A 19424-nucleotide genomic window follows, 5' to 3' on the forward strand; every position below is an offset into this window, starting at 1 on the left:
CACAGCAATGGATAGGCTATCCCAATCATGAACCTTGGCCAAAAATGTAATATCTTTGTGCCCGGACAAGGCCCACTGATGTCCTGTTCAGTTTGGACAAATAGAGCCTTTCTAGGACCATTACCTGGGTTAGGATGGTTCTGCTGAGCCTGGTGAATACGGGACTCAATCTCCCAGGAGACAGCAGCAACGATGCAGGTGGATGGCACAACGGTCTCTAGCTCGGAACCTGTGTTGTCGGCGGTGAACTGGTGGGAGAGAGAGTCAGGCTTGGTATTCCTAGATCCGGGGCGATAAGTGAGTGTGAAGTTGAATCTCCCAAAGAACAATGATGGCTTGCCGGAAGTTCAGACGTTTGGCGGTCTGGATGTAGGACAGGTTTCTGTGGTCCGTCCACATAATGAAGGGGAGAACCGAGCCCTCCAGCCAGTGACGCCATTCCTCAAGAGCTAGCTTCACTGCCAAGAGTTCCAGATGCCTATTTCTTTCTGCAGGTGAGAGCTTGCGGGAAAAGAATGCACATGGGTGGAGCTTCTGATCAGAGGGGATCATTGAGACAGAACAGCACCCATCCTGGTGTCGGAGGTGTCCACCTCGACAATGAACTGGAGTTCTGGGTCTGGCTAGGTGAGGAAGTGAAACTGGGCTTGAGTTCCCAGAATGCTGCCTCTGTCTCAGGGGTCCAGTGGAACGGGGTGGAGGTGAGAGGTGCTGCCAAATGACTGTAGTTTTTATTTTTATTTAACCAGGAAGGGCTCATTGAGAGTAAAATCTATTTTCAAGAGCGCCCTGGCCAAGATAGGCAGCACCAAGTCATTACAAAAGAATTACAATCCGTCATCAGTGATTTAAGAACACCAATCGGGACAAGTTCTTCCAGTTTAAAAGTATTTTGTAAGGTGTTCCAAGACGATGGCGCAGGCTTCTCACTCTGGTCTGAAAGACTGTGAAAGCTCCAAGAGTATGTTTACAACCGAGATAACTTCTCTTTCCATTTAGTAGCCTAAGCGAAAGAAAGAAAAATCCACAATCTAGATAAAAAGACAACTGACTATTAGACCAACAATAGACTAGTGAAGCTGTCATCAATAACATGTGATTGCATAAAGAGCCACATCAGTTGTTTGATAGATCAGCCAAACCAATTGTGATACAGCCTGGATTTGAACCAGGGTGTCAGTAGTGATAATTGAAGCACTGAGATGCAGTGCCTTAACCGCTATGCCACTCAGGATACCAAATATAACCTATGCTTGAGGATTTGGCTTTGACCCTTCCCTGTCTTACTTTTTTACTCCACTAAACACATGATTGGGATGTGGTTTCAAATTAGGCTACTGTGTATGTGTTTGTTGAGCTATTACAGTTACTGGGGAACTACAGCAAGGAGGGGTAATATCTGATAAGAAACTAAATACAAAAGCCTCAGTTTCGTAAAGCGTTAATCAGCAGTTGAAGCCTTGTTTCGGTAGATAGCTGGGGAATGGGGCCGGAGAAATGTATAATCTCAAATTCATAGACAGAGCTATGGATGCAATGACTGACGATCCATGATAGCAAACGTATAGTTCTAACCATGTTTTGAGGCTATGTTTGTTTACATTTACTTTGTTTACAAGCATTGAAGTAAAACAAGCGTATATTTGGGGTTTTGATGGGGTACTACAGTCGAACTAAGCTCATGAGGCATTTATATTCTTCAAAAATCAATGGCTACATATAATTAATTTATAAGTAAAAAAAATTACTGGATATTGCCCCTTTAAGCACTTAAACCCCCTGATTTACTCACACACACACACACTGATTTCATTTGAGCAAATATATTTTGTCATAGGCAACGTAGCAAAAACATAGGTGAAGAAATAGTTCTTGGCGGGAGGGGCAAGTACTTTCACAACAGTGGGGCAGATTTGACTCATTCTGTTCACAGAAGTATATCTGTTGGGCCACCGTTAACCTTTGGCAATAGAAAATAAGATATTTGCGTTCCAGCAATGCCGCACAAAAAGAGAAGCCATGCCCATGGCCATCATAAAAAGTCACAGGAGGTGAGTTTTCCGTTTAAAATTATTTTTGCAGGTTAGGCTACTTTTTCAGTCAACTATTTTAAAATTAAGAGACCTAGACCTAGAGGTGGCCATAACTGTGCAATCGATAAAGCAACGTTCCAACACATGCATGCGTTTGGATGCAGGAATGTCCAACGAGTAAGCGCGAGTTTTGCCTCAATTGGCGTCATCTAACTCGTAGCCAGGTAAAGGTCATAGTTTTTGTAACACACATTGACAAACTATTTGCTGATATCCTTATGGATAAAGGAATAGGCTATATTACAAGAATCTTGCTTTGTTTGAAGCTTTTAAAAAAACGTGCTTTTGCATTACGCACGAATTGCGCAACCCAAAACACATATTATGGTTTTGGATGAAAGGCTGTGAATGCAGTTCAACACTCGACTGTCAATTGGTTATGCGGAAACGATAGACTCGTCGGTTAAACTTATCTAAAAAATAAAGCTATATGCCGTAGAATGCAAACCTAGCAGTCTCTTGACGACACCACAACCGCCCCATGTAGAAACTTCGTTTAGGGTAAGATCGTTATCAGTCTACTGTAACATTGTTTGAACATAAGGGAGTGGTTATGTTCCCGAAACGCATGGGAAATAATTCTGCTTAAAAATGACACGGGAAACAGGCTAGACTAGATGCTACACATGTTCGGACAGAGGTATCCGTAGGCTATAGTCGATTCTTCTCATCTTAACTGCTTCTCACAGTTTTTCCCATGGCGTATGCTGCCTATTGGATGAGCCTTGTGAGTATATGGCTATTAGCCAGCTATTTCTCATTCAACGTCTAAATTAACATAATATCCTTCAGGCAGTAATATATCTGGGCATGTGCATCTCCATCTGAGGCAGCATTATTTTAGACACTTAAAATACTTCCACTGTTGGAAACAAAACAGCCATTCCAACTATTGTCTTGGTAAAGTTGATGTATTAGTTTACAATGAGTAGTAGAATACACAAGAAGCCTATTGATGTGAAATGAATCACATGTTATGTAGCATAAAAAAGGGTTGGGACACATTTCTTGGCAGGCTAGAACATTATTTAGTAGGGTGTGTGACTGTTTAAACTTTATATATGATAAAATACACATTCAGCTGCAGGCACTATTGCTTGGAATTTTACAGGTATGGAGAGACATTGGTGTTGATCACTCGATCACCTTTAACTCTTATTTGGATAAAACATTACAGTATATCCAGTCTCTGAACATCTCCTGAGTGTGCAAGTTCAAGTTGAGACAGATTCATTATTTGTTATTTACATCTTCACTTGCACATATTGGCACATAAGGAGATCATTTTTGTTAATAAAGGTTAAATAAAAAATCATTTGTGACACCAATATGGCAGTTACAGTGCCTTGCGAAAGTATTCGGCCCCCTTGAACTTTGCGACCTTTTGCCACATTTCAGGCTTCAAACATAAAGATATAAAACTGTATTTTTTTGTGAAGAATCAACAACAAGTGGGACACAATCATGAAGTGGAACGACATTTATTGGATATTTCAAACTTTTTTAACAAATCAAAAACTGAAAAATTGGGCGTGCAAAATTATTCAGCCCCCTTAAGTTAATACTTTGTAGCGCCACCTTTTGCTGCGATTACAGCTGTAAGTCGCTTGGGGTATGTCTCTATCAGTTTTGCACATCGAGAGACTGAAATTTTTTCCCATTCTTCCTTGCAAAACAGCTCGAGCTCAGTGAGGTTGGATGGAGAGCATTTGTGAACAGCAGTTTTCAGTTCTTTCCACAGATTCTCGATTGGGTTGTCGATTCTTCACAAAAAAATACAGTTTTATATCTTTATGTTTGAAGCCTGAAATGTGGCAAAAGGTCGCAAAGTTCAAGGGGGCCGAATACTTTCGCAAGGCACTGTACATACCACCATCTGAATTTTGATTGAACTTTTTACAGTATAATTTGACAGGGTTATGTTAGTTGGCTTGAAGTTGGCTGTTATGACAGGTAAATGTCACTCTTAGAATATAATAAATGGGTATAATAATATTAATAACAAATGGCATTTAGCAGATGCTTTTATCCAAAGAGACTTAGTCATGCGTGCATAGATTTTTTTGTATGGGTGGCCCCAGCAGGAATCAAACCGACGATCCTGGCTTTCAAAGAAAATGGAGCATTACTTCATTGGCTTCATAACAATTATTGCTTTACTGAAAGTTAGGGACTTTACTGTAATATCCAAAACAATGCTAGTAACCTATCAGACAACAATAGGTGGAGGTGACCACTTCCTTCCCAGACCCAGGTGGTTTTCTGTGGCTGTAACGGAATGCTCGGGTAGATAGCCAACAACAAGAGCAGACCGTAGAACTTTCCAAGGGTACAGTTAGTTATTGTATTTCAATTTGAATTTCAACAATCTTCACAGAATTGGAATTTAATTGGAATTAAATTGTTTGGCCTGTTTGAATGGAATTGTAAAAACATTTCATCTGTGAAATTCAATTGAATTCAATATTTGTACAATTCCCAGTTAATAGAATTAATGCACTTAGTATCAAAAAATGTATTTTAGGGATTTATTTTAAATCATTTCAACTTGTATTTATATATTTCCAGTATAGCTTTCTGAACAGGGACATGTGTGTGTCTTTTGCAGCAGAGAACAGCTTCTAGTACCACACTTGGAGAGCAGCAGGTGGATGACAGGCCCTATAATACTCGAGCTGCTGCAGCCTCTAAGGCTCAGGTAAGACCCTTCTAAACAATGTTCACATCATGGTGCGGATACACATGCCAATTACCACTGTTAGTGCAGATGTGGTGCACTCAACTACACTTATGTGATGAATAACTGACTGAGAACTAAAGACCTACAGTGTCGTTAAAAAGTTGTCACGCGGAGCAGAACAGGTGAACCCAAGAGCAGCCTCCGATGCGGAGACTGGGATGAGGTAACCAAGGTATTTATTGAAACACAGGGGAAAGATTGAGTGCAGGCCAAGGGAAGCTAAGGCGGGTTGCAGGAAACCAGGTGCAGCGGCTGAGGCTGGAGCGAGAGGTGTAGGACCACAGTAAGCAGGTCCGGAGTGGAATCCAAGGGAGCCGTAGAGTGTGGAATCCAGGACAGAGTAGCAGGACTGACAAGAAGTCGGACTGGAGACAGGGACCAGAGTCAGAGCGGACAGAACTGTAGCGGAGCGGAAAACAGCGTCAGGCAAGGGAAACCAGGAACAACCGGCTAGAAACATGGACTGACTGAGCAGAGATTACGATCTGGCAGTGTGGAAGAGGCAGGACTGAGTATATGCAGAGGTCTTGATTAGGGAACAGGTTGCAGCTGGTGGGGATCTGCCCTGAATCCGGGCACGCCCCCCCCCCCCCCCCCCCCACCACACACACACAGAGGGAGAGAGCACTGAGGGAGTGGTGGCAGGTCAAGGAGACACAGGATGAGCACTAGAGGGCATTGCAGGAGCAGATGTGACAGGACAGTGAAGCATTTTTTTGTCCTTTTGGCTGTAAACTTATGGGTCCAAATGCTTTAATTTGAACTACACGTAGTAGTTAATACACGTAGTTGTTTTAGTCCCAATACCTTTGCTCTTCTAAAATGGGGGACCATGAACAAAAAGTGCAACAAATTTTAAGCTTTGGAATGGCCTAGTCAAAGACAAGACCTAATCCCAATTGAGATGTGGCAGGAAGTGAAACGAGTATCTCATGCTTGGAAACTCACAAATATCACTGAGTTAAAGCAGTTCTGCATGGATGAGTCGGACAAAATCCTCCACAGCGACGTGAGAGACGGATCAACAACTACAGGAAGCTTTTGGTTGGAGCTAAAAGTGGCACAACCAGTTATTGAGTGTAAGGGGGCAATTACTTTTTCACACAGGGGCATTGGGTGTTGCATATCTTATGAAATAAATGAAATAATTATGCAATTGTTGTGTTATTTGTTCACTCAGGCTCCCTTGATATTAGGTTTTGGTTGAAGATTTGAATTTCAGTATTAAAAATATGCAAAAGTAGAGGAAATTAGAAAAGGGGCAAATACTTTTTCACAGAACTGTACAGTATGTTCGCCTGGGAGTCAACAGCCAGACTTTCACTCTGGAGACTTTCGCCCTCGAGTGGGGTAAAGAGGCATGTGCTCAGTTACAGGAATAAGTGGTGCAACAGGTGTTCATGCAGTCTGCTAATTTCACCATCCACTTGATGGGATCCCTTGCTTTAGCCATCTCAGCGATTTGGTTTCACAAGGCTCACTGGGACTTTGTTTTTTTGGTTCTTACTTCTGTACAAGTTTTTAGTCTCAATTTTAAAGATTTTGTTAAGTTACAGTACATATAAGGCAATCAATCAATCAAAATAAATAAATGAGGCCCTAATCTATGGATTTCGCATGACTGGGCATGGGTGGGCCTGGGATGGCATAGGATGACCCACTGAGGAGCCAGGCCCAGCCAATCAGAATGAGTTTTTCCCTACAAAAGGGCTTTATTACAGACAGAAATACTCCTGAATAGATCTGTATTCATTTCTAGCTGAAGGTACTTATGAGGGGACCAGGGGACTTATGACATAGCGTTTGGCAGTGGTTCCAGGTCTGGTGACACGAGCAGTATGGGACTGTAATGAACGACATGTATCTAAATATAGTGAGGAGCCCCACTTCACCCGAGACTCCAGTTACACAGACAGAAACACGCAGCCCAGGCCAAGGGAACACAGCCCAGTACAGATGTTGGGTCTTAATTGGATCATTCTTTTGTCACAGATATTTTTCTGAGCATCATGAAATTCAAATGAGCTTGAAAACCTACAGTTTTCTTTCCATGCAGGGGCAGTCGAGTCACTCGGACCAGTGCCAGCTGGTTAAAAAAAGCACAAGACAGATTATTAATACATGTTCTACTGCTATTGCTGGCCTGTAGGTCATGTTACAACAACATTCCGATCTACACAAATGTATCTGAAATGCATCCATACATATTAACATGTGGCGTTTCATATAGCTAAATAACACAAGATAGATATTGGTCTCCACTACGACATACAGATGTCAAGTTTATCCAAAATGCAGCCGTACAGCAGGCTACACCTAAACTATGGCCTACCCTAGCCTATCAAAACAAATTACACACAGGCCTATAATATCAGATGTAAAACAAGATGACATTGAGAATAGTGAGGTAGCCAATGGAATGGAGCGTTGCTTTGAAAAATAACAAAATTGACTTGACTTAGTTACACATTTAAAATATGGACAGTACAGGGATATTTTACCCTCGATCTTGATAAGAAATGACCATACCAGACACTTTTATTTTAAAGACAGTTGTATTTAATGGATAACATGTATAGGACACAAATAAAATAATAACAGTAGACTACACCAACATTAGTTTCATTCATACAATGTGTTGGGTAAATTGCCACAGTAGATTTGCCCTGGTAAACAAGGAAATACTTTATATTATAAGGAATGCTTGTCAAATAGATAAATCATCCTTAGTCTGTTCCAAAATAACTAAGTTATTCCGATGATAAAACCAACCAGAAAGACTTTGGTTGCAAGCTAGACTAACACCGATAGCATCTTTTAGGGATCTGGAATGAGGTGACCAATGATGTTTGCAATTAAGATCAGCTGTGCCGGTGAATTTATCACGTATTGATGGTTTAACAAGACATCAGCTGGCGTTAATCTAGTGCCATCGATGGTTGCAATATCCCCTTTGTTATTAGATCATATTCCAATACATTCTGTAGGCCAGCCATTAGCCTATCCATTGTCAACCAATGAAAGGTGTGAAAAACAATAACAAGCTACTGTTTGTGTTTCCCTGGCCGAGTTGATGAGCTGATTTGGGCCATCAGGTGATTGACTGCTGTACTTTCAGTTTGATGCTGGCATTTGATGTCATCCTTGTGGAATGAAAGCCTGTATTATGAGGCTTTAATAATTCATTTTATAAAGCTGTCAAGATATTTGTGCATTTGAGCTTATCCAAAAATGATTTTGTTGATCTTAGATTGGAACCCATGCTGACTCTGGCATGTGTGTGCTTAACCACACAGGCACTGAGGCCACCAATAATGTATTCTGCTTATTGCTTGCATTAAACATATACTGAAAAAATATATAAATGCAACATGTAAAGTGTTAGTCCCATTTTTCATGAGCTGATTATAAAAGTTCCCAGAAATATTCCATACTCACAAAAAGCTTATTTCACTCAAATCTGAAGCTGATTAAACAGCATGATCACTACACAGGTGTACCTTGTGTGACAAAGACCCTAACCACCTGCCTCCTGTGTCTGCATCTGGGTCTCGCCTTGTGCCCTTATAATATGAACTGGCCATGATAGACCCAGCAGACTTGGACCAGCTCCGCCACGCTGTCTCCCTGCAGGGAGCCACTATTGGGAGACATGAGGAGCTGTTACAAGACCATCTGGAAGGGCTCCGTTCCTTGACGGAACGCCATGACCAAGGGTTTAAGGAGATTATGGAGCAAATCAGGGAGTTAGCCCAGAGGCTGCCTGCTACCTCTGAGAAAGCCCAATCACCCAGTAATTTGTTTTCCCTATTAGTGGTGACCTTGTACAGCCTACCCCGGCTCCCCGAGAACCCCGCTTACCACCACCGGAGCGATGTTCTGGAGATCCTGGTACCTGCTGGGGTTTTCTTTCTCAGGGCTCTCTTATTTTTGAGCTACAGCCATCTTCGTTTCCTTCAGCCCGATCTAAGATAGCCTATGTTATTACGCTAATGTCGGGAAGGAAGCTCTCCTGGGTTACGGCAGTTTGGGAGCAACAATCCGCCATGTGTTGTCATCTAGAGAATTTCATGGCAGAAGTGAGGAAGGTATTCGAGTATCCGGGAGAGAGGCGGCCAGTAAACGTCTTGAATTACATCAACTCCTGTAGTGTGGCAGACTACGCGGTTGATTTTCGCATGTTGGCCGTCGAGAGTGCCTGGAATCCGGAGTCTCTTTTTCCATATCTTTTCTTCATGGATTATCTGAGGTGGTAAAAGATGAGCTAGCTGGGGCCTCCCAGGTGGTGCAGTGGTCTAGGGCACTGCATCGCAGCGCTAGCTGTGCCACCAGGGACTCTGGGTTTGCTCCCAGGCTCTGTCGCATCCGGCCGCGACTGGGAGGTCCGTGGGGCGACGCACAATTGGCCTAGCGTCGGGGTTAGGGAGGGTTTGGCCGGTAGGGATATCCTTGTCTCATCGCACACCAGCGACTCCTGTGGCGGGCCGGGCGCAGTGCACGGTCGCCAGGTGCACGGTGTTCCTCTGACACGGGAGTTGTAGCGATGAGACAAGATAGTAACTACTAATAATTGAATACTACGAAATTGGGGAGAAAAAGGGGGTAATATTCAAAACAAAAAATAAGATGAGCTAGCTACTCGGAACTACCGGTGGACCTCGACCCCCTCATTGCCCTCACCATTAGAATTTATGGACGCCTAAGGGAACGCAGGAGTGAGAGGTCTGGTCTCGGGCACACTAGTTAATCCGCAGTGGCTCGCTTACCTCTGAGGGAACCTGAGGACGGGTGTTTCCGAGAGGACCGCTCCATAATAACTTTTCTGGGATACATCTCTGAAGGGAATATTCAGATGGATCTGGAAAAAGTGAGCAGTGGTGGATTGGCCACAAACCACGGCCAAGGTGCAGCAGCAGCGGTTACTGGGGTTTCTCAATTTTACCGCCATTTTATTCGGTGCTACAGCAACCTTGCGGCTCCCCTCTCTGTACTCACCTCTCCCAAGGTACCGTTCACATGGTCCCCAGCAGCAAATAAGGCTTTTGTGGATTTGAAGCAACGAACCACCACTGCCCTCATCCATCTGGATCCGACCCGTCAGTTTGTGGTGGAGGTTGACGCTTCCACCGTGGGAGTAGGGACCGTTCTTTCCCAGTGATCCGTCCAGGACCAAAAGCTTTATGTCCCATCATCTCAACTCATCGGAGAGGAACTATGACGTTGACAACTGGGAACTCCTAGCAGTAAAGATGGCCCTGGAGGAGTTGAGGCATTGGCTGGAAGGGGCGGAACATCCATTTTTGGTTTGGACCGACCACAAGAATTTGGAATATCGCAGCCAAGCGCATTAACTTTAGGCAGGCCTGGTGGGCTCTGTTATTCACTAGGTTTAATTTCACAGTTTCCTGCCGCCAAGGGTCCAGAAATGTGAAGCCGGACGCCCTTTCCCGCCGGTACAGTTCCTCTGCCACACCCTCAGAATAAGAGACCTGTCTCCCTTTTTATTTATTTATTTATTTATATTTTTTATTTCACCTTTATTTAACCAGGTAGGCTACCAGGTAGGCTAGAACAAGTTCTCATTTGCAACTGCGACCTGGCCAATATAAAGCAAAGCAGTGTGACACAGAAAACAACAGAGTTACACATGGAGTAAGCAATAAACAAGCCAATAACACAATAAACAAGTCAATGACACAGTAGAAAAAAGAAAGTCTATATACAATGTGTGCAAAAGGCATGAGGAGGTAGGCAATAAATAGGCCGTAGGAGCGAATAATTACAATTTAGCAGATTAACACTGGAGTGATAAATGAGCAGATTATGATGTGCAAGTGCAGATACTGGTGTGCAAAAGAGCAGAAAAGTAAATCAAATAAAAACAGTATGGGGATGAGGTAGGTATATTTGGTGAGCTATTTACAGATGGACTATGTACAGCTGCAGCGATCGGTTAGCTGCTCAGATAGTTGATGTTTAAAGTTGGTGAAGGAAATAAAAGTCTCCAACTTCAGTCATTTTTGCAATTCGTTCCATTCACTGGCAGCAGGGAACTGGAAGGAAAGGCGGCCAAATGAGGTGTTGGCTTTGGGGATGATCAGTGAGATATACCTGCTGGAACGTGTGCTACGGGTGGGTGTTGTTATCGTGACCAGTGAGCTGAGATAAGGCGGAGCTTTACCTAGCATAGACTTATAGATGACCTGGAGCCAGTGGGTCTGGCGACGCATATGTAGCGAGGGCCAGCCGACTAGAGCATTCAGGTCGCAGTGGTGGATGGTATAAGGTGATTTGGTAGCAAAACGGATGGCACTGTAATAGACTGCATCCAGTTTGCGGAGTAGAATGTTGGAAGCTATTTTGTAGATGACATCGAAGTCGAGGATCGGTAGGATAGTCAGTTTTACGAGGGTATGTTTGGCGGCGTGAGTGAAGGAGGCTTTGTTGCGAAATAGAAAGCCGATTCTAGATTTGATTTTTGATTGGAGATGTTTAATATGAGTCTGGAAGGAGAGTTTACAGTCTAGCCAGACACCTAGGTATTTATAGTTGCCCACATATTCTAGGTCGGAACCGTCCAGGGTGGTGATGCTAGTCGGGCGGGCGGGTGCGGGCAGCGAACGGTTGAAAAGCATGCATTTGGTTTTACTAGCATTTAAGAGCAGTTGGAGGCCACGGAAGGAGTGTTGTATGGCATTGAAGCTCGTTTGGAGGTTAGTTAGCACAGTGTCCAAGGAAGGGCCAGAAGTATACAGAATGGTGTCGTCTGCGTAGAGGTGGATCAGGGAATCGCCCGCAGCAGGAACGACATCATTGATATATACAGAGAAAAGAGTCGGACCAAGAATTTAACCCTGTGGTACCCCCAAAGAGACTGCCAGAGGTCCGGACAACATGCCCTCCGATTTGACACACTGAACTCTGTTTGCAAAGTAGTTGGTGAACCAGGCAAGGCAGTCATTAGAAAAACCAAGGCTATTGAGTCTGCCGATAAGAATACGGTGATTTACAGAGTCGAAGGCCTTGGCCAGGTCGATGAGGACGGCTGCACAGTACTGTCTTTTATCGATGGCGGTTATGATATCGTTTAGTACCTTGAGCGGGGTTGAGGTGCATCCGTGACCGGCTCGGAAGCCGGATTGCATAGCGGAGAAGGTACAGTGGGATTTCGAAATGGTCAGTGATCTGTTTATTAACTTGGCTTTTGAAGACTTTAGATAGGCAGGGCAGGATGGATATAGTTAACAATTTAGGTCTAGGGTGTCACCCCCTTTGAAGAGGGGGATGACCGTGACAGCTTTCCAATCTTTAGGGATCTCGGACGATACGAAAGAGAGGTTGAACCGGCTGGTAATAGGAGTTACAACAATGGGGGCGGATTGTTTTAGAAATAGAGGGTCCAGATTGTCTAGCCCAGCTGATTTGTATGGGTCCAGGTTTTGTAGCTCTTTCAGAACATCTGCTGTCTGGATTTGGGTGAAGGAGAAGCTGGGGAGGCTTGCGCGAGTAGATGCAGGGGTGGCGGAGCTGTTTGCCGGGGTTGGAGTAGTCTGGAGGAAGGCATGGCCAGCCGTTGAGAAATGCTTATTGAAATGTTTGATTATCATGGATTTATCAGTGGTGACCGTGTTACCTAGCCTCAGTGCAGTGGGCAGCTGGGAGGAGGTGCTCTTGTTCTCCATGGACTTTACAGTGTCCGAAAACTTTTTGGAGTTAGAGCTACAGGATGCGAATTTCTGCTTGAAAAATCTAGCCTTTGCTTTCCTGACTGACTGCGTGTATTTGTTCCTGACTTCCCTGAACAGTTGCATATCGTGGGGACTATTCAATGCTATTGCATTCCGCCACAGGATGTTTTTGTACTGGTCAAGGGCAGTCAGGTCTGGAGTGAACCAAGGGTTATATCTGTTCTTAATTCTGCATTTTTTGAACGTGGCTTGCTTATCTAAGATGGTAATGAAATTACTTTTAAAGAATGACCAGGCATCCCCGATTGATGGGATGAGGTCAATATCCTTCCAGGATACCTGGGCCAGGTCGATTAGAAAGGCCTGCTCGCAGAAGTGTTTTAGGGAGCGTTTGACAGTGATGGGGGGTGTTCGTTTGACCTCGGACCCAGAGCGGATACAGGCAATGAGGCAGTGATCGCTGAGATCCTGATTGAAAACAGCAGAGGTGTATTTAGAGGGCACGTTGGTCAGGGTAATGTCAATCAATTCACAAATGGTGTCTCTGCAGTAGATAGCAATTCCTCCCCCTTTGGCAGTTCTATCTTGACGATAAATGTTGTAGCTGGGTATGGAAATCTCAGAATTGTTGGTGGCCTTCCTAAGCCAGGATTCAGAGACACGGCAAGGACATCAGGGTTGGCTGAGTGTGCTAAAGCAGTGAGTAAAACAAACTTAGGGAGGAGGCTTCTGATGTTGACATGCATGAAACCAAGTTTTTTTCGATCACAGAAGTCAACAAATGAGGGTGCCTGGGGACACGCAGGGCCTGGGCTTACCTCCACATCACCCGAGGAACAGAGGAGGAGTAGGATGAGGGTACGGCTAAAGGCTATCAAAATTGGTCACCTAGAGCGTTGGGGACAAAGAATTAAAGGAGTAGATTTCTGGGCGTGGTAGAATAGATTCAGGGGATAATGTGCAGACAGGGGTATGGTGGGGTACGGGTACAGCGGAGGTAAGCCCGGGCACTGAGTGATGATAAGAGAGGTTGTATCTCTGGATAAGCTGGTTATAATGCGTGAGGTCACCGCATGTGTGGGAGGTGGGACAAAGGAGGTATCAGAGGTATAATGAGTGGATCTAGGGGCTCCATTGTTTACTAAAACAATGATAACTAACCTAAACAACAGTATACAAGGCATATTGACATATGAGAGAGACATACAGCGAGGCATAAAGTAATCGCAGGTGTTGATTTGGAGAGTTAACTAAGACAGATGGCAACACCCCAATCCTGATGGTGGTTGACAGGTTTTCCAAGGCCACCCATTTTATCCCTCTTCCTAAATTACCTTCCGCCAAGGAGACGGCCCAGCTCAACGTCTTCCGAATCCATGGACTCCCGGTCGACATTGTCTCAGATCGGGGTCCTCAGTTTTCGTCCCGATTCTGGATGGCGTTCTGCACCCTTATCGGGTTGTCAGCCAGCAAGTCCTCCGGGTTTCATCCCCAGTCCAACGGCCAGTCGGCGCGAGCTAATCAAGATATGGAGATGGTACTCCGGTGTCTTGTTGCCAGTAACTCCACCGCCTCAAGTCAGCAAATGGTCTGGGTGGAATATGCCAGGAACACTCTCACCTGCTCGGCTACTGGACTGTCCCCCTTCGAATGCTCCGTGGGATATCAGCCCCTGCTCTTTCCAGAGCAATAAGTGGAGGTCAACATACCTTCAGCCCAGATGTTCGTCCGTCTCTGTCGGCGTACCTGGAAAAGAGCCTCTCGCCACCGACACCCTGGTCAGCCAGGTATGTGCCCAGGTAGGATGCCAGGTGGCGTCCCTAAAGGGGGAGGGGGGTACTGTCACGCACGGATCTGTTTCACCTGTTCTTGTGATTGTCTCCACCTCCTCCAGGTGTTGCTTATTTTCCAGAGTGTATTTATTCCTGTGTTTACTGTCTCTCTATGCCAGTTCGTTCGTCTTGTATGTTTTCATGTCAACCAGCGTGTTTTCTATTCTCTTTTTCTTGTCTTCACGGTTTTGACCCTTGCCTGTTTTCCTGGACACCATACCAACCTGCCTGCCCTGACATCGAGCCTGTCTTCCACTATTTACCTCTTGGACTCAGAATCGTTTTGACCTTTTGCCTGTCCACAACCATTCTCTTGCCTATTCCTTTTGGATTATAAATAAACTACAAAGACTCTAACCATCTGCCTCCCGTGTTTGCATCTGGGTCTCACCTTGTGCCCTTATAGAACCAGGGTGGACACTAACCTGCCCCAGAGCAGACTGTCACAATCTTCTAGCTTTCAATAACGCACCCAGACATGCATGGAGGGCACATACAAAAGTACATACATGCACAACATTCAAATATGTGCACACTAATTCCCTTCAGAGAATGTAGATTTGCTTCATGTTATTGACTTTAATTTCAATATATCTAATCAAGTGATTCAAATCGAGCTGGTGGTAGTTCACAATGATTATTACCGACACTTGGTGGATAAAAGTAGTCAAATCTCTGAAACAAAACGCCACCATTTGGGGTTTTTAAATGACCATTTTGCATTTTTTAGGGAGTACCTTATTCACCTCAAAACAGACTATATTAAATTATGCAATCCCAGATACACATTCTCTAGTTTCATTTGAACCTTTTTATGTATATGATGTACTAAGTGCCTTGCAAAAGTCAATGATTATCTTGATCCCTACTTATTGCAGAATACTTAACCTATATTAACTTGACAATTGCTTCTGGTGTTATCCCTTAGATTTAGGAAATGGCTCATGTCCCCCCTACACAAAGGAGGAGATCATTCTGACTTAGAGAAATTGGACGTTAGTTATCTTGCTTTTCCAAAGTTTTAGAATCCTTGGCCAACTCTCAGCTAATAATTTTAAACTTCTCATTGTATTCTAAATGTTCACCAGTCTGGATTTAGACCTGGACATTGCATAGTTTCAGCTGCTACGCTTGTTCTAGATCATTGGTTCCCAAACTTTTTATAGTCCCGTACCCCTTCAAACATTCAACCTCCAGCTGCGTACCCCCTCTAGCACCAGGGTCAGCCTGCACTCAAATGTTTTTTTGCCATCATTGTAAGCCTGCCACACACACTATACTATACATTTATTAAACATAAGAATGAGTGCGTTTTTGTCACAACCCGGCTTGTGGGAAGTGACAAAGAGTTCTTATAGGACCAGCGCACAAATAATAATGAATAATTTTGCTCTTTATTTAACCATCTTACATAAAACCTTACATAAAACCCAAATTGTGAATAAATCACCACAGGTTAATGAAAAGGGTGTGCTTTAAAGGATGTACATAACTCTGCAATGTTGGGTTGTATTGGAAAAAGTCTGTCTTAAATCATTTTACACACAGTCTGTGCCTGTATTTAGTTTTCATTCTATTGAGGGTTGAGAATCCACTCTCACATAGGTACGTGGTTGCAAAGGGGATCAGTGTCTTAACAGCGCGATTTGCCAAGGCAGGATACTTTGAGCGCAGCCCAATCCAGAAATCTGGCAGTGGCTTCTGATTAAATGTTCACAGAACTTGTTGCAATTTCGATGAGGCTCTCTTGTTCAGATATCGGTAAGTGGACTGGAGGCAGGGCATGAAAGGGATAACGATTCCAGTTGTTTGTGTCATCCGTTTTGGGAAAGTACCTGTGTAATTGCGCACACAACTCACTAAGGTGCTTCGCTTTATCACATTTTACATTGTCCGTAAGGTTGAGTTCATTTGCACACAAAAAATCATACAATGATGGAAAGACCTGTGTGTTGTCCTTGTTAATGCAGACAGAGAAGAGCTCCAACTTCTTAATCATAGCCTCAATTTTGTCCCGCGCGTTGAATATAGTTGCGGAAAGTCCCTGTAAATCCTAGATTAAGATCATTCAGGCAAGAAAAAACATCACACAGACAGGCCAGTTGTATGAGAAACTCGTCATCATGCAAGCAGTATAGACAAGTAAAAATTATGGTCAGTAAAAAAAACTTAAAGCTCGTCTCTCAATTCCCCCCAAAAACGTGTCAATAGTTTGCCACATGATAACCAGCGCACTTCAGTATGTTGTAACAGCGGTACGTGGTCGCTGCCCATATCATTGCATAGTGCAGAAAATACAAGAGAATTCAGGGGCCTTGCTTTAACAAAGTTTAAAATTGTTCACTGTAGTGTCCAACACGTCTTTCAAGCTGTCAGGCATTCCCTTGGCAGCAAGAGCCTCTCGGTGGATTTGCTTGCACACGCGTTACCACTCCACTATGTGGGTACAGATACCCACATGAGCAGCAGCTACGTTTGACTACATACAGACCGTCCGTGGAATTCCCGCGAAAGAGTAAAGGTTAATGTGATTGAATGTTAATTATCTGACTAGGCCCCCTGTATTTGACATTGTGTTTTTATTTCGCTGAACACTAGATGGTTTAATTTTATTTTTGGCAGTGAAATGAGGCTACTCAGGCAAGAAAAAAACCTCACCCAAATGTATAGCACCGTTGGAGAATTTAAATGGACTGTTTGAAAATGTGAAGAGAAAAAAAATGTTCGAGCTGCAATCTGACTTTGTTGCCGTACAGAAAGCCCTGGTTGGTTTAGAAGTTGTATTTAATGCGGGCAAGACTAAAAACACATTGTTCTGTAATTCTTGCAAAAAATGTTTCAAATGGACTACATATTTATTCATTAGATGGTTTTTCCATCGATTGGGTTCCCGCCTATAAATATCTCGGCATTTGGATTGACAGACTTTATGTAAAAACTAAAAAACAGCTGAGCTAGTTAATAAGCTAAGAATTCAAGTGGGGATTTTTTTTAAAGAGATCTTGCCTGTCCCTAAATAGCAGGAAGCAAAATTTACAGTCAACTTTCCTGCTAGTTCTTGACTATAGTGACACCATTTATCAGATTGCAGCAGCCTTAAACCGTTGGAATCCATCTGCCATAGCGCCCTTCACTTTATCACAGGTTACAGTTTTAATACTCAACCCTGCATCCTGTATTAAAAGGTTGGCTGGTCCTCATTAAAGTCCCGTAGATCACTTCATTATTCAATTTTTGTTTACAGAACTCGACTACACAAGCTTCCGACTTACCTAACTTCTCTGTTAAGATATAAAAGAACCAACCTTGTGAACGGATTTGGTATAACTCTTGAGGTTCCTCGGGTCTCCACTGAACTAGGTAAATCCGTTTTAAAGCACCTAATTTCTGGAACCAACTAAAAAATACATTTAAATTGGATGTTCTGGTGCCACTCTGACAATTTAAAATATAGATTGGGGACCTTCTAATTAAGGAATGTAATTGTTTTTGTTGAATATTTGTGTTGTGATGTATTTTAATTGTTTTATATTGTATTTGATTTTACATTTTGTATAAGAAATTGTGTAGGCAAGGCTCCCTTGTGACAGAGACCCTGGTCTCAATGGTGACTCCCTGCTTAAATAAAGGGAAAATAAAGTAAAAACAAAACAGGTTCCAGTATGTCTATGTTGTTCCCCTAGGTGCAACAGCTGGTTTTACAGGCTTACACAACAAATCTTTAAAGGTGTGTCTGAAAGCGTGAGTGTGCTTGATGATGTGTGGACAAGACAAGTCTGGAATGTGTGTTTGTGTGTCTCAGTGTCTATCTATGTATGTTTGAATATGTACGCTGTAAGAGAAGTGAGGCCACATTTAGATGCAACTGGTGGCAGAAGTGGGATCTGCAATAGCAACAGGTGCCTCCAGGTTCTAAAATGGTTACTCTGGCTGCATTTAAACAGGCATCCCACTTCTGATCATTCTTTCACTAATTGGTCTTTTGACCACTTAGATCAGCTATGAAAAGGATCTGATGTGAAATTATCTGATGTTATTGGTCAAAATACCAATTATTGGAAATAAAAACAATTGTGTATAAAACCCTGGATGACTGACAGGGGGCGCTGTATTGAAGCCACCACGCAGTGATATTAGCACTCCTCAATTGTAAAAAAAAATATTTTGAAAGCTATAGAAATGCATTTACATTCGTCTACATTCGTTTTTGACACTTAAATATATTTTTTGGACACCTTAATGCACACTTTTAAATTATATTATGTGAGCTAAAGTATTTTTGTTGTTGAGAGTACTAATGTTACTGTCCCCATGACAACAACAAAAATACAGGTACATTTATCTTTGAAAAATGTAATTTAAATACTGTAGAATTCCATTAATTCCTCTCAATGGCCAATGCATACTATTCAGAGTTGATATACGTCATTGTTCTAAACCCAGCCTATGTGTTTACATACTGTATCTATTGCCTGACCAATGCACTGAAGATATAATTCACTGCTTGGTTCGTTCAATATCATTTTACAGGTACTATAGAGTTCTTTCACAATCTCAGTCATCTGGTCTTACTCCGTTTCTCACACTCAGTGTCCTGAGGTATATGGTGCAATGGGAGTGGCGTGGGTTCGAGGTACCTATTGACTAAGGTGCCTCGTGGTCAGTATTAGAACTGCACCTAGTAGTGTAATACTGAGACTACACCTGGTAGTTTAATACTGAGACTACACCTAGCTAGTAGTTTAATACTGAGACTACCCCTAGCTAGTAGTTTAATACTGAGACTACACCTAGCTAGTAGTTTAATACTGAGACTACACCTAGCTAGTAGTTTAATATGGAGACTACACCTAGCTAGTAGTTTAATATGGAGACTACACCTAGCTAGTACTTTAATATGGAGACTACACCTAGCTAGTAGTTTAATACGGAGACTACACCTAGCTAGTAGTTTAATACTGAGACTACACCTAGCTAGTAGTTTAATACGGAGACTACACCTAGCTAGTAGTTTAATACAGAGACTACACCTAGCTAGTAGTTTAATACGGAGACTACACCTAGCTAGTAG

General features: G+C 43.1%; 1 protein-coding gene across 4 annotated transcripts in view; it reads left to right on the forward strand.

The window, feature by feature from the left end:
- The first annotated feature begins 1947 nt into the window (after positions 1 to 1947).
- LOC109891632 (proline-rich protein 36) overlaps positions 1948 to 19424 on the forward strand; it is a 95330-nt gene continuing 77853 nt past the window's right edge. The window contains exons 1-2 of one of the 4 annotated variants that reach the window (XM_031825561.1): positions 1948 to 2051; positions 4702 to 4791. In XM_031825561.1, the coding sequence (XP_031681421.1) occupies positions 1998 to 2051; positions 4702 to 4791 (144 nt within the window). In that variant the 5' untranslated portion in view covers positions 1948 to 1997. Of the gene's footprint in view, positions 2052 to 2775; positions 2821 to 4701; positions 4792 to 19424 lie in introns of those variants that run through there. The other 3 variants (XM_031825585.1, XM_031825598.1, XM_031825562.1) reach the window with 3 other exon arrangements.

This window comes from Oncorhynchus kisutch, linkage group LG5 (assembly GCF_002021735.2).
Source record: "Oncorhynchus kisutch isolate 150728-3 linkage group LG5, Okis_V2, whole genome shotgun sequence".
Taxonomy (NCBI): Eukaryota; Metazoa; Chordata; class Actinopteri; order Salmoniformes; family Salmonidae; genus Oncorhynchus; species Oncorhynchus kisutch.